The sequence below is a fragment of the Ictalurus furcatus genome, chromosome 25, assembly GCF_023375685.1.
Source record: "Ictalurus furcatus strain D&B chromosome 25, Billie_1.0, whole genome shotgun sequence".
Lineage (NCBI taxonomy): Eukaryota > Metazoa > Chordata > Actinopteri > Siluriformes > Ictaluridae > Ictalurus > Ictalurus furcatus.
Window position 1 is genome coordinate 6,241,877 of NC_071279.1, and position 13,507 is coordinate 6,255,383.

At 37.6% G+C, this 13,507-nt stretch overlaps 1 protein-coding gene across 5 annotated transcripts in view; it reads right to left on the bottom strand.

Annotated features, from left to right (window-relative positions):
- Positions 1 to 1,839: 1,839 nt before the first annotated feature.
- The window catches only part of LOC128601576 (1-phosphatidylinositol 4,5-bisphosphate phosphodiesterase beta-4-like), a 73,527-nt gene continuing 61,859 nt past the window's right edge, over positions 1,840 to 13,507 (bottom strand). For 3 of the 5 annotated variants that reach the window (XM_053614873.1, XM_053614874.1, XM_053614877.1), the window contains exons 29-40: positions 10,065 to 10,153; positions 9,802 to 9,952; positions 9,399 to 9,448; positions 8,858 to 8,923; positions 8,034 to 8,149; positions 7,865 to 7,940; positions 5,967 to 6,142; positions 4,778 to 4,879; positions 4,622 to 4,679; positions 4,306 to 4,392; positions 4,081 to 4,117; positions 1,840 to 2,193 (exon numbers count right to left, since the gene is read on the bottom strand). In XM_053614873.1, coding sequence (XP_053470848.1) covers positions 2,105 to 2,193; positions 4,081 to 4,117; positions 4,306 to 4,392; positions 4,622 to 4,679; positions 4,778 to 4,879; positions 5,967 to 6,142; positions 7,865 to 7,940; positions 8,034 to 8,149; positions 8,858 to 8,923; positions 9,399 to 9,448; positions 9,802 to 9,952; positions 10,065 to 10,153 — 1,097 coding nt within the window. In that variant the 3' untranslated portion in view covers positions 1,840 to 2,104. The remainder of the gene's footprint in view (positions 2,194 to 4,080; positions 4,118 to 4,305; positions 4,393 to 4,621; positions 4,680 to 4,777; positions 4,880 to 5,966; positions 6,143 to 7,864; positions 7,941 to 8,033; positions 8,150 to 8,857; positions 8,924 to 9,398; positions 9,449 to 9,801; positions 9,953 to 10,064; positions 10,154 to 13,507) is intronic. The other 2 variants (XM_053614878.1, XM_053614876.1) reach the window with 1 other exon arrangement.

A 13,507-nucleotide genomic window follows, 5' to 3' on the forward strand; every position in this document is an offset into this window, starting at 1 on the left:
GCAGGATAACAACAGTATTTTTTTAGTAGTTCCCATTGCTAGAAGTTTGACAAGTACAATATAAATACAAAAACACCCACAGAATGGTCCGTTGACTAGCTACAGTTAGCTTCTTAAAAAAATCCAAAACAAACAGTACAAACGGATGAATTTCAAAGCAACATTGTTCTGCAAAATATTGTTTTTCCTCTGCAAACTGTATAGCAAAAAAAATCTACATGAATGTTGTGGAACAGCCAACTAGTGCAAAAAGCCTCTAACATGAAATATATTCTTAAACTACACACTATTTTATTAATATGTATATTTATATATTTATATATATATATTTATATATCTGTATATAAATAACCCCTTATTTTGGCATTTTCCATTTGCAAAATAATTTAAACATCCTAACAGACATCAAGTGGCACATTTGTAAGCAATGGATTTAAGTTTAAAAGCACTTTGCTTATTATTCCGTAATAGATATGTAGTGAAAGCACAATAAAGGTACCAGTCTTGATTTTAAAGATTGGAAAAAAAAAAGAAAAAAAAAAGGAAAGAAAATAACTTAGTGGTTTTAGGTCGCATTCCCATAACAAACATGTAGAGACTATCCCAGAGCCCTTGTGTAATAAGCATACGGTTAAATCCTCAGGTTAAATGAACTACATTCATATTTCCCACTATATACAATATACTTTCTTTACTATCTGATTTTAACAGGAAATTGTTTATTAAGAGCAAAACATAGTGGCGTCGTATTTCACTGCAGTGGCCTATCCTATTGCTGAAGGCGAACATTTTTATGTTTTGGTAAGTGAAGACTTGATGTGTCGCCTGCTTCAAAACCCAATGCAGGAGCTGCCTTTGTTTTTGTTGTTGTTTTCTTACACAAGAGGAACCACGTTATATGACTGGACTTCAAGATTACAGCCCAAGTACTAAAAGTACTAATACTAAGTTGCTAACTAGCACCTCTTTCTTAAAATCCACTTCAAATCTTCAAATCAATGCAAATCTTTATTACACTCCAAATGAATTTTTGACTGTTGAGTGCTGGGAGCAAATCGATGATTTCCAAACAAATTTCCTGTAGTGCATGGAAACCTTTTGTCCCTTATTACCCGGATATTCGGGTCCATCATGGAATGTCAACATCATAAATCTCATTACATTTAAATGTGTGAAGAAACAAGCAGTGTAACAGGTACAGTACAGTGTCAAAATCTATTTGCAAACACAAAACAAGTCATAGTGGTATTTCAGACCAAACATTGTTAAAACAACCAATCTTTACCTGATAATGAATTAAATGAAATAGAATTAAGTCTTAAAAACAAAGCAATGCATTTAATAAGAAAAATAAAGTATAAGAACTACAACATGTTCTACTTTGTTTGGTTTCAATCACGTCGGACAGTTTCACCCTCGATACAGTGTTTGGACATTCGACTGTTTATTCTTAGCACAGGAGTGCACTGCTACAAATTTCTTTGACAGCCTATAAAGTGCTCAGGATATTTTTCTCCACTTGTTTTCACAAATTTGCGCTGACAGTGAACACAACTAAAATCTTTCAGTTATGCCTTCTTTATATGCCTGGTGCTGCTACTATAATCTAGTACCACTGAGACATAAGTTAAAAGGCTTATAAAGAACACTTTGAGTTCTGTCCGTCTTGAGCCACTGTGACCGGAATGAGCTCTGGTTTGTACTGTGAGCACTGGCAATGGCAGGAAAACACTGATGTGTGTGTGTGTGTGTGTGTGTGTGTGTGCGTCCAGCATTGGGCTAGATCCGGCAGAAGAACTAGCAGAAGGAGCACCTCAGCAGCGAGGACGGACTACAGACGGAGGTCGACGTTAGGGGCTGGTTGGATATAGGCAGAGGGGAGGAGCTGAGCAAAAGAGAACAATGGAGGTAATTTTATTAGGGGTGGAGCCACGTTTTTTCGTTCCATGCTTGATGGAGTTCCTACGGATCCACAAAGGTTCGACAAGAGGTTCGGAGTAGTCAAGGACTAAGAGGAGTAGAAGAAGAAGTGTTCAAAGGTTATGGAGTTTACTGTACAGAACTAGGGAGTTGAGGACGGTGGTGTAGAGAAGGAGTCTGTTACTCAGTTGACAGCTGGAGCGGCTAAACCACTGTGGCTGGTCTGCGGTCCATCTCCGCCTCCAGCTTCACCATCTGCTGCATGTCCTTGGCCTGGACGGATCACATGGGCACACAACTTCTCTTTAAAATGACCACTGAATGTCATCATGCCTCATTACATCACTGAATAGAAGCATGGTAAATAAGTATAATACACTAAATGATCCTTACGTGCTGTCGTGTAGATATCAGGACACATTAGCGTTATCAAATGTGTTCCTGACTACCTCTGAATGAGTTATCAGATCACAATCCATTTACCCATTCACACCTGTACCACACGCTGTCCACTTGCGATCGGATGTTAATACCACTTATACCACAGCAGCGTTGAAAGCTCAGTTCTGATTGTTGATTCATTTTCTGTAACAGCGCGGTTTGGACAGGAGTTCTATCTGCGAGCTTTATATTAATGTGCTCATTCATGTAGTATTATTTAGCTTTTATTTGGAAGGGTTCTCCAGCATCAGTGCTTGTGTAGCATTAGAGTTCAAGCCCTTACTAAGTTTTCTGATGGAGGACTCTGTAACAACAAGCTGTATTTTAGTTTATAACTGTTATAAATGAAATGTTAACAAGGACTAACTCTTTTTGTGGCTGTTCCACAACATCAGTCTGAAGTATAAACGAATTAAAGGTGTGACATGTTGTTCTTTAGTCAATCAACATTGCAATCGTTGACAGCTGCTGTGGTGTAAGAGAAATATAACAATTTGGGACGTGCTGTGATTGAAAAATAATCCACTTCAGGCTGCACAGCACCAACCCGTTGTTGATTTGTTTTTTTGCCTATAACAGCATGTTCATCATGTTTTTTTCCCTTACATACTGTATGAACAGGGTCTAACGAGCCTGTAACAGTGATAACGTCTAATGATTTGCACCTTCCCAGCAACCACAGTTTGGCGAATGCAGACCACACCTAACTAATAGTGCCATAAAGTGTTACTGTGGTATAGGAAATGGGACAGAAATCAAAGCTGGAGTTCAGGACAACTTCTTGCGCTGGATGGCTTTAACTTTAATTTAGGGAGAGATGGAGTCGAGTGGAAGTGATGGGTGTGAAATTTAGTCACAAGGAGTGGAATAAGCAAATGGGGATATATTGGAAGTTAACAGGGAAATAGGAGGAGTTTCAGTTATGGTCTTTCTCACAAACATCAGTTATTTCATGACTCCATATAACTGCTCAAAGTCATGTTTAAATCACAAGACATCTTTCACTAATAAGGACCAAACTCTTGTTTCTCACAACAGAACCAACAAGGTCACACATTTGAATTATGTAAATGGTAAATGGTCTGCACTTATATAGCACTTTTATCGCATTCACCCATTCACACAGGCACTCACACACCAATGGTAGCCGAGCTTCCATGCAAGGCGCTAACTTGCCATCGGGAGCAACTTGGGGTTCAGTGTCTTGCCCAAGGACACTTCGGCATGTGGAGTCACGTGGGCCAGGACTTGAACCACCAACCCTACGATTAGTGGTCAACCCGCACTACGACCTGATCCACAGCTCAGTGGTATGAACAACCCTGTATGTATGAACAAGATTACTAATGTATATAGTTTGATTTAGCTATCAGTGCCGAATCTGTGACTGAGGTAAAGTGCAGCCCGCTGGTACCAGGAATCTAGATCTAGATCAGTGGTTCTCAGTGTCTAATAGCTGATATCATCCGGTATTTTAGGGTGGTACAGTCTTATAAAATACTGAAATGTGTCCTGTGTTCTAGGACGGAAAATTTCTGATCTACTACAGTACTCCTACTCATCGCGATCACTTCCGTCCAGTAAACAAACATCCCCACATTTAATAGTAAAGAAACAATTTGGACAAATAACAAATCAGAAAATGAGAGTGAGCTATTGGATTGAATAGCAGAGAAGCACATGTTGTTTTTAAGAGAATGGAGGAATGCGTGAGCCTACCTTGACTCTGAGAGTTTGCATGATGTGATTTCAAAAGCTGTGTGAAAAAAAGTAAATTGTATGTAAATGGATGGGAGTATAATATGTGTGTAATGGAACATAAACAGAAAGGAAAACAAATGAAATGATGAGGGTGTTGACATTTATTCCAAAGAACTTGAGCATTTAAATCGATCTAGGTGGTCTCACTGTACTGTTAAAAAAACCCCCTCCAAGGACACATACCTGCTCGTTGAATTTCTCCAGTTTCTCCAGCTGCTCACGCTGCGACTTCTTCAACTGCTCCATTTCTTTTGAGTGCTTCATAGCCAACTGTGGGGTCAAAGACACTTTGCATTTGAAAACACAGTACAGTAGAGGTCTCAAATTTGTATAATATTTAGTTTCTCAATTCTTTTCTCTTTCACAAATCTGTTTATTATTATCATCTATTTCTGTCGTTATCAATTTGTACTTTACATGTGATTAAATCTACGTGTCATCACTGTATTCTTATATAAAATACCCATTTTATAATTAAGGCATGAAAGAGACAACCGACCCGTTTTCGTTCCTCAAGGAACTTTTTCGTGTTACTGCTGTTCAGTTCCCGCACTCTCCTATAAAATAAATAGATACAGATATCAGACACCACATGGCCCATTACACAAACAAATACAAGAATGAAATGTGATCACACATTGCAACTAGCATGCACCTTTCCCTCTCAGCCTTGTTTTTAATGCTCTTGTCCTGGCAGATGGCTTTACTGTTCTCCATGGATGTCTTGGCCTGATTTGCCTTCATTTCTTTGCTCTGTCTGTGTAAAGAAACAGAAAAGACTCAAATAAATCTTTTGCTAAAGAAGATCTCCTTAGGTAATATGTTAGGCATCTTTTTGAGTTTAGAAATGATCCTAATAAATGCAAGACCCACAGAATGCTTAAAAACAGGTATAGGTGGGTGACAAAATCAAAACCTGATTAAATGAGTGGAGAAACCTAGAATTGCAATCATACCATGCTCTGTAGCATGTATAGAAACGCTGAGCAGCCTCAGTTGGCCTCAATTCTGGATCAATGTCAGCATTAAAGATTTCTGTGACTTCAAAAGAAGGTTCATTTATTGTAAATGACATCAATCTAATGTAATGGCCTTCACAATCACCAGATCTCAATCCTCTTGAACGCCTGTGGGAAATTTTAAATGATGTGTTGGACAGTGCTCGTCAGCGCCATCATCAAAACAGCAGTTAGGGGAATATGTTTTGGATGAATGGTGTTCATTCCTCCAGTACAGTTCCAGAATCTGTGCCAAGGAGCAATTAGGCTGTTCTAATGGCTCGGGGAGACCAAACACCTAAATAAGTCCATTTAAGTTGGTTTTCCTTTCATTTATCATCTATCTATGTAGTGTTGCTGGAAGTTTGTCGGGGGATACAGTATGTCTATAGCTCCTAATAAGGCAGGAGCATAATTGATCTACATTTAAGAAATTCAGGCAATGTTAATGTTTGAATAATTGTTGCTGTAGAAACTGATAAGGAGTTCACTAACACAATGAGTATATTAAGCCCTTAAACTCCTAGGACCCACTGACAAGGCTAGACTTACAGTAGCTACATACATTTCACTGTAGTTACTAGATAAATCATAGTACTGAATAATACAATTTCAATAAGGTGAGACTTATTAACTAAGAGGCTCATTTCCAATAAAGGAGTGGTAAGGAGATAAATAAATAAATATAGCAAATTCACAGAGATTCACACTAAGCAAAAAATAACCCAATGTTCTAATTTGACTGTAAAAACAGCTAAAAGACACTATTTGTAAAACTGCAAGTTGTATTCTACTGGCACAAGCACCAACACACACACACACACACACACACATTCACACACTCACCGTTCATGGATAAGCTTGAGGTGCAGGGTTTGCTGCTCCTGGACAGTGGACAGTAGTTTCTTCAGATGCTCACACTGCTGTGTCACATGTACGTCCTTCATCTCCTGCTCCTCTGTGCTGTGAGAGTCGATCATCTCAGACCACTCCTTCGTCTGCTGCGCTACAATATCCTTCACCTGCAGGACAACACACTGGTTACACTCTTTGCCTTTCAATTCAATTCAATCGTATTTGTATAGAGCTTTTATCAAAGGACATTTTCAGGAATATATACCGTAAATTCAGGATATAAATATTACATTTAGAAATTTATCCCTAATGAGCAAGCTGGAGGCGAGGATGGCAAGGAAAAACTCCCTGAGACGATATGAGGAAGAAACCTTGAGAGGAATCAGAGTCAAACGGGAACCCATCCTCATCTGGGTGACACCGGATTGTGTGATTATAAATACTGTGTAGTACATGGTCAAAAAGTAGGAAATTCATTATAGTTTTCACATGAAGTCCATTTTGTTGACGTTATCAGCAGTTCACTGATGGAGACCTGAGTGCAAAATTCATTCAGCATAATTCTCTCATGACCCTGTATCAGTGTCCAAAGGTTTTTAAAAAACAAATAATTATTTCATTGAAGATGTTCAATAGTTTTTTTATTTTTTATTTTTTTTACATTGTTTCTTGCTTGCAATCCAGAACAATTTGCATGGTTGAAGTTTAAGGTTGGCCTGGAGTTTGTGTTCATTTGTTTCTTAATAATTCTTGTGAATTTAATTGAAATCTGACCCAATCGAACTTGTTCATTTGAATCTGTATGAATGTTAATGACATCATGTTTTTCATGACAGTATTAAGGTGTGAGAAACAAGTCAGACCAATAGGGAGCATTTATACAAAAATGAATACTTGTGGTATCCATAAATCCATTAACAAATGGATTTTGTTGGAAGGTTTAAATATAGGATAAGATAAAAGCCACAAAAACTGATTGAACTGGCTGTCTGGGGAACGAAAAATATATGAGTCATAATCCTAGAGATTTATAATAAGCACTTTGGTGTACAAGGAAACTGTAAGGAGTTAAAAGGATGGATTTGTTCAAGGAAATGTAATTGAATAAGAGCTCAAGTATTCCATTTTAATTATACTGAGGTACATATTTCATAAAATGAGATTTAATTATAGTATATAAGTAGCTTCACATTCACCTGCTTTGATTCAACGCTTCATTCTAATCATTTTTAAGAATAAACTCATGCATGTAGGACTTTTTCCAGGGTCGTGCATATATATTTGCCCCCCTTGAAATGTTCCACATTATGTAGTGTTACATACTGGATGCTTGTCTGGCCTCCTTGTATGAAGGTATTGACTGACTTTTGGTGGTTGGAGTCTCAGTTGTGACATATTCTCTCCATGTTTTAATAATAGATTTAATGGTACGCTGTGGAATGATGAAAGTTTGGGATATTTTTTAACCAAACCATGATTGATACTTTTCTACAACTTTGTCTCAGACTTTTGGTCCTGGTCTTCATGATACGGTTTGTTTTTGACGTGTTCGCTAACAAACTCTGGGGCTTTCCATAAACAGGAGTATTTATACTGAGATCATGTGACACTTTAATTACACACGAGTTAACTCCTTTCAAGTAATTATGTGACTCCTAACGGCAGCCTGAACTAATTTAGCTTTTCCCTGCACTTCAATATTATGGACAAATTTGTATAGAATTATGACAAATAATTCCAATGAAGTCCATTTCAATTCCAGGTTATGTGACAATACTTATGCAAGCCACTGTTATTGGGCCTCACAAATCAATACGCACTGTATGTTAACCCTTGACTTAAAATCTTCTTAAACTAAAGGCCATAAGTGCTCAGTTCTGGTGAAATACCTTTGCTTTGTGGTCTGATGTGAGGGTCTCCACTTTTACGGCAATCTCCTTCTTTAACTCAGAGCAATTGTTTTCTCTGCAGTGAAGAAAGATGAGAAAATAAATAAGTGTTTCTATATGTACAAGGCATTTCCTTCTTAAGCATTTTTCCTTTATCAAGTTTAATTACCCCCTCTTCTTGATTGCTTTCTCTAGTAGCTTATCTAGTGTAAATTTCTCTTTGTCATGCTGAGCCACCATCTTGTCCACTTGGGTGCAATGGGATTTCTGCATGGCATTATGCTCCTGAAAATAGAAGTTCAGTTTAAAAAAAAAACAACAAAACCTTAGACTCTTATAAAATATATTAAGAGGACTTAGATTACAGACTTCAACAATTTCAAAGTCTCCTTTACATGAGTCCCTTAAGAGAGAAGCAGAGAATCACTGGAATATTCAAGCTGCTGCAAAAACAGCAACACACACACTGAAGGAGCCATTCAACTTAACAATTCTAATGAGTGTCAGCCGCAAGACATGGATCAAAGGCTAGCAAATTGGACTTTGATATGTTTTTAATCAGGCGACAAGATATACTGTACTTATTAAAAATTAGGTGTCATGAAGAAAAGTGTGAATATAAAAAAAGAAACTATTCACTATCATTGCAGGTCAGTGATACAGGTCATTCAGTTAGACTAGATTCACAAGGGTTTGTAAACAGCTTTCACCCTCTGACAGACAGCTATCACCCTCTACAACAGCTATCGCCCTCTGTAACAGCTATCACCCTCTGACAGACACTATAAAAGGCACCAGGACCAGAAAACAGCTCAAGTGTGAAAACACCCTTTGGATATGTGCATACTTCTACATTTACACGGATTTAATAAAACCCTCATGAAGCTCTTGCTTGAGTGGCTACCTGCAATGCACAGATGTGAGCTCTTCGCTGAAATGAATGTGTTGTGAAGTCTATCTATAGTCATAGAGTGCAACGTAAAGGATACTAACCTTTGCATGTCTTTTCTTCAAAGTGTTTAGCTCTTTCTGCTGCTTCTTTATCAGTTTAACATAGGTCTGAGAAGAGAAGCAGAGATCACAGAGTTCTTTCTGTTAAAATTAATAAAATTATTATTATTATTATTATTACAGGACCAAGCATCAAAGGTGCATAGGCATCCTACTGGAATTGTATGTTTTCTTCATTATATTATTATTATTATTATTATTATTATTATTATTATTATTAGTAGTAGTAGTAGTAGAAGTATTAGTATTAGTATTAGTATTAGTATTAATATTATACTTCCACATGGAAGTCTATGGCTGGCCACTGAATGAATTTGATGGGTAAGTCGCCAAACAGGAAGTGAGGGCATATCTCAACAGCTTGATGTTTTGCCTTCAAATTTAGTATAAGTCACTAAGGGGTGAGGCCAGAAAGTGCTTGGCCCCTTTAATTGCTGCTTCCAGCTATATTTCCAGCTATTATTATTATTATTATTATTATTATTATTATTATTATTATTACAGCCCAAGCAGTAAGTTTCACCTTCATCTGTTTCAAGTCCTCAATGGTCACCTGGTTCACCAGAGCAGAATCTGTGAGGATACGTCAAAATATTCAGCATGTTATGCAGCAGCAACAGAAAGAACTTCATTTCCAACATCACAAACTGTTACGTTGTACGTGCAAGGTTATGGAACAGTTTAAATTCAATTTAAAATGACGAAAGAAGTGCAAAATTTTCGATCCACTACAAATAAGTGTTTTTATTTAACCAGCTTATTAGTAATATACTTTTTAAATAATTAAATTATTTTCCGGATCAAACAGGGTATATTCAACGGAGGACACCAGAAGAATATTTGTGTTAACTTTTGATTAAATTCTATGAAATATGTGCTAATGAGTGGCCCTATATAAATAAGAGGTCTGTACTGATCAGCCTCACCTTTCTTGGTTTCACAGCTGTTGTTCTGAGTGGTGCTGTAGTTCTGACCCATGTCTGAGCTAGTCTTAGGCGTCACGTTTGCCTTCACCTGATTCACTTTGCCTTTCTTATCGTTCTTGGACATTTCGTTCGGCACATCTGCAATGTCACTCTACATCAAGACAACATGATTAAGAACTACAGACAGGCTTCTGTAACCTCACTGCACAGACAGCAGCACCAATAAAAGGTAGTAGGGCAAAGTGTGTGTACAGTGAGCATACCGTTTCAATGCCAAGCGCTCTCATCTGATCCGCTCTCTTCTCTGCTATGGAAAGGAACTTCTTTGGGTCTGAGAGAGCATCCACAATAGCTAGAAACAGGACAGTCACAGAGAATACACTGAGGTGAGCAACAAAATAGCACAATGTTTACATTTATTGACATGGGTTTATTCTCTGAGAGCATGTGCGAAAAATAAGTCAATAAAACAGTTCTAGTGACAAAAGAGAAATGAACAAAATGAAACATTTATTTTAGTATTAACTAAAAAATGAACAAAAATGGATCTCTGCTTTAATGTCGGTGATATTTATTGTTATTATTGGGTTTTATTGTCTTCTCTTGTCCTCAGCCAGCACCTTCATGAATAAATTGTGCTCTTCATTAGAGACTGAGTGCTGGACCTGCAGCACAAAGGCTCCAGCTGAAAGAGAGAAAATAACCACGAGCAGACAAACACACACGCTCAACAAGCCCCTTACAACACACAGCAGAGGAAGAGGACTCACTTGCCATTCAGAACATGCTAATCAAACGCACATATTCATGCATGTTATTAAAACATCTCAAAGGAGAGGCGAGATCATGAAGCTCCAGAATCCAACCTAATCGCAGCTCTGCTGTTGGCGGAAAGAACAAAGAGGAAAATCCAAGCATGGACTGCGCACAATAGTTTATATTCTCTTTGGGCTTTTAAAATGCAAATTAATAGCTGATCCCATCATTTTACAAGTGGTATAGTCTAAAGCAGAGGTCGGGAACCTTTTCAGCTGGCAGAGCCATAAAAGCAAAAAAAAAGTTATGATTTTTTCTTTAAAGAGCCAGAGAAAAGTTAACATATTAAAAAAAAGTTTTTATATAGTTAGTATTATAGTCATTTTGGTTATTGTTATTGCATAATTATAAAAAGTGGTAATGTAATAAAGGCCATTTGACATTTTGTGTGGCCTTGACCTAATAACCTGCACTTCACCTAATAGGCCTGTAGGTGGCACTTGGCCTTCATTTAACCAACTGTGATAGTTTCATCAAATGGTAAATCAATACAGGATGCAGTATGTAAGTGAGAGTAAATCGAACACTACTTACCATTAATGTGACTTCCAAATATGCAAATTCGTCTGTCCATTCGGAGTGGAAAGAACGATACTCGTCTTTTTTTTCTTTTAGCCATTTCACCTTTGTTAAAAACATGAAAACAGACTGGCTATGTAGTTTTCAACCGATTAATGAATTAGACCGGGAAATTACCACTGTGCTCCACACTATCCAATGAAATCTGAGCGTGTTGTGCCACAGGTTGGTGTGTACATGACAAACGATTATAAATTATATTTAAAAATATGTAGATTTTTAATTGAATTGACACTCTAGCTTTCATGATTCCTATTTTTTTCCTGACGTTGAGCCAAAGGCAGTTATTGAAAGAGCCATATATGGCTTGCGAGCCATAGGTTCCCGACTCCTGGTCTAAAGTGTGTCCTCTAAAGCTCAACAAGAAACAGCAAAATCAGTAATATCAAGTTTGTTAAGATGAAAACTATATCAATTACTGCTGTTTTTTTTTTTTTAATAAAAAATTGTCCCTATAACCCATCGTCTTCAGAGTGACCCATCGCAACTACCCCTTTAACCCATCCTCTTCTGGGTGTCACCAGCTAGAGGGATTATAAATCATTACTGTATATATGTGAGAAGAGTAAAGGTAAACAGTACTAAGTGTGTTGAAAGACTGTTCATTATGATCATATTGTGAATCCTGGAGTGAGCACAGGACAGCCTTTATGATTACTGCAACAGTTTTTAGAAGGTACATATCTACAGTATCCAGGGTGAGATTATTAGATTATCACTGAAGTAAGGGTGAGTGAATCTGCAGCATTCCAGGTACCATTATTTGCCCAGAAGAGCAATGACTGACTTAGATGATCATTATAATTTGATAAACTGAATATTCTGTTTGTGTAACTGGTGTTATTTATTATGTTAATGTCATCATGCTGTTTAGCTTGCTATGTAATAAGTGCACAACAGTATATAGTGGTAACCTGAAACGTTAGCTATGTAAAGGGTATTGGAGTTTTCTTTTCTTAATTCTAAAGACAAACTGCCATAACTAGTTCTGAATGGATAACTACAACATGGCCACAACTCAGACGTTAGTTCCATACCTCTCGTTGCCAAGCTAGCACACCTCAGCATTATGCTGAGCCTTATATTTGTAAAATCACTTAGTTGTCCTTAGCCTTCACTCGCATTTATAACAGTCTTTCACAACGAACTCGGCGGGAGGATATGCAAGTGAATGTAATGTTAATGGTCAAAAACTGGAACTGACGTTAGCCTAGTCTACTTCGTGGGTGTGCAAATATCAAAAGTCAGTTGATGTTCTTAAGAACAAACCAAGCCATGGTATGATGCCTTCTATACTAAGCTAAGGTTACCTACTATTTAGGTATCTAGTTACTTAGTGTCTGAAAAAAATCTCGTATGTTCTGCTGCACTTTTCTACGCTTGGCTGCTGTCTCCATTTCTTACAGACTGAGCTGCTAAAATATATAAACGAACTTGCGTTGAGTATGGGCGCAACCAAATGTACAATTGGAGGGGGGGCACACACAGATTTTCCTTAACAAACGGAAATATATTAAAAAGGAATAGACATAAATAAATAGAATAGATGAAGAAAAGACAGATCCGTTGGCAGGGTTCCTTAAAGGGTATATATAGAAAATATTTTGTACTGTATACTGGGGGGGACAGATTGGTATTTCCTCAACATTGGCCCGGGAGGTGGGGAAGTGCATAATTGCACTTCACATCTGAAGTGAAGTGCAATTATGTGAAGTGCAATTATGCACATCTCAATTTTGTCTTTCTACACATTCACTGAACATTCCAATTTATAAGTCAGTAATGCGTAAAAGGGCTCCATGTGAATTCTTATCCATCCTAAAGGTCTTTACTAACACCAGCTAAACATTTAAAGGAAAACACATAAACTATGTGTCCTGTTAAAAGATCACACATTGAGTATGTGCTTTAAGAACAGAAGGGCATTAGAGGGTGAGTGGGAGTCTACAGAGACGCCTGGCACATGACCTCTCAAACACACATCATCTGGATAGATCTAGGTCATAGCTACAGGGTAGAGATGTGCTCTGAGTACAGTCAGGACATGTAATGTTTCCAGAGGTGGCCTCTGGTTGGAGGAGTAAAATCTCAATTTTCCTCAGAGCATGGGAACTAAATGGTATAATCAGCAATTTTCAAATAAATCAAGAACTATTTGAAGCTATCCGTTTTAAAACCACAAAATCCAAACACACACACACACACACACACACACACACACACACACTAAACACACTTTACCTTGAGTGTACCCTCTAAAGACATGCCCTCAAACAACATATGCACTTCTTTCTAGATTGGAATGCCTGAC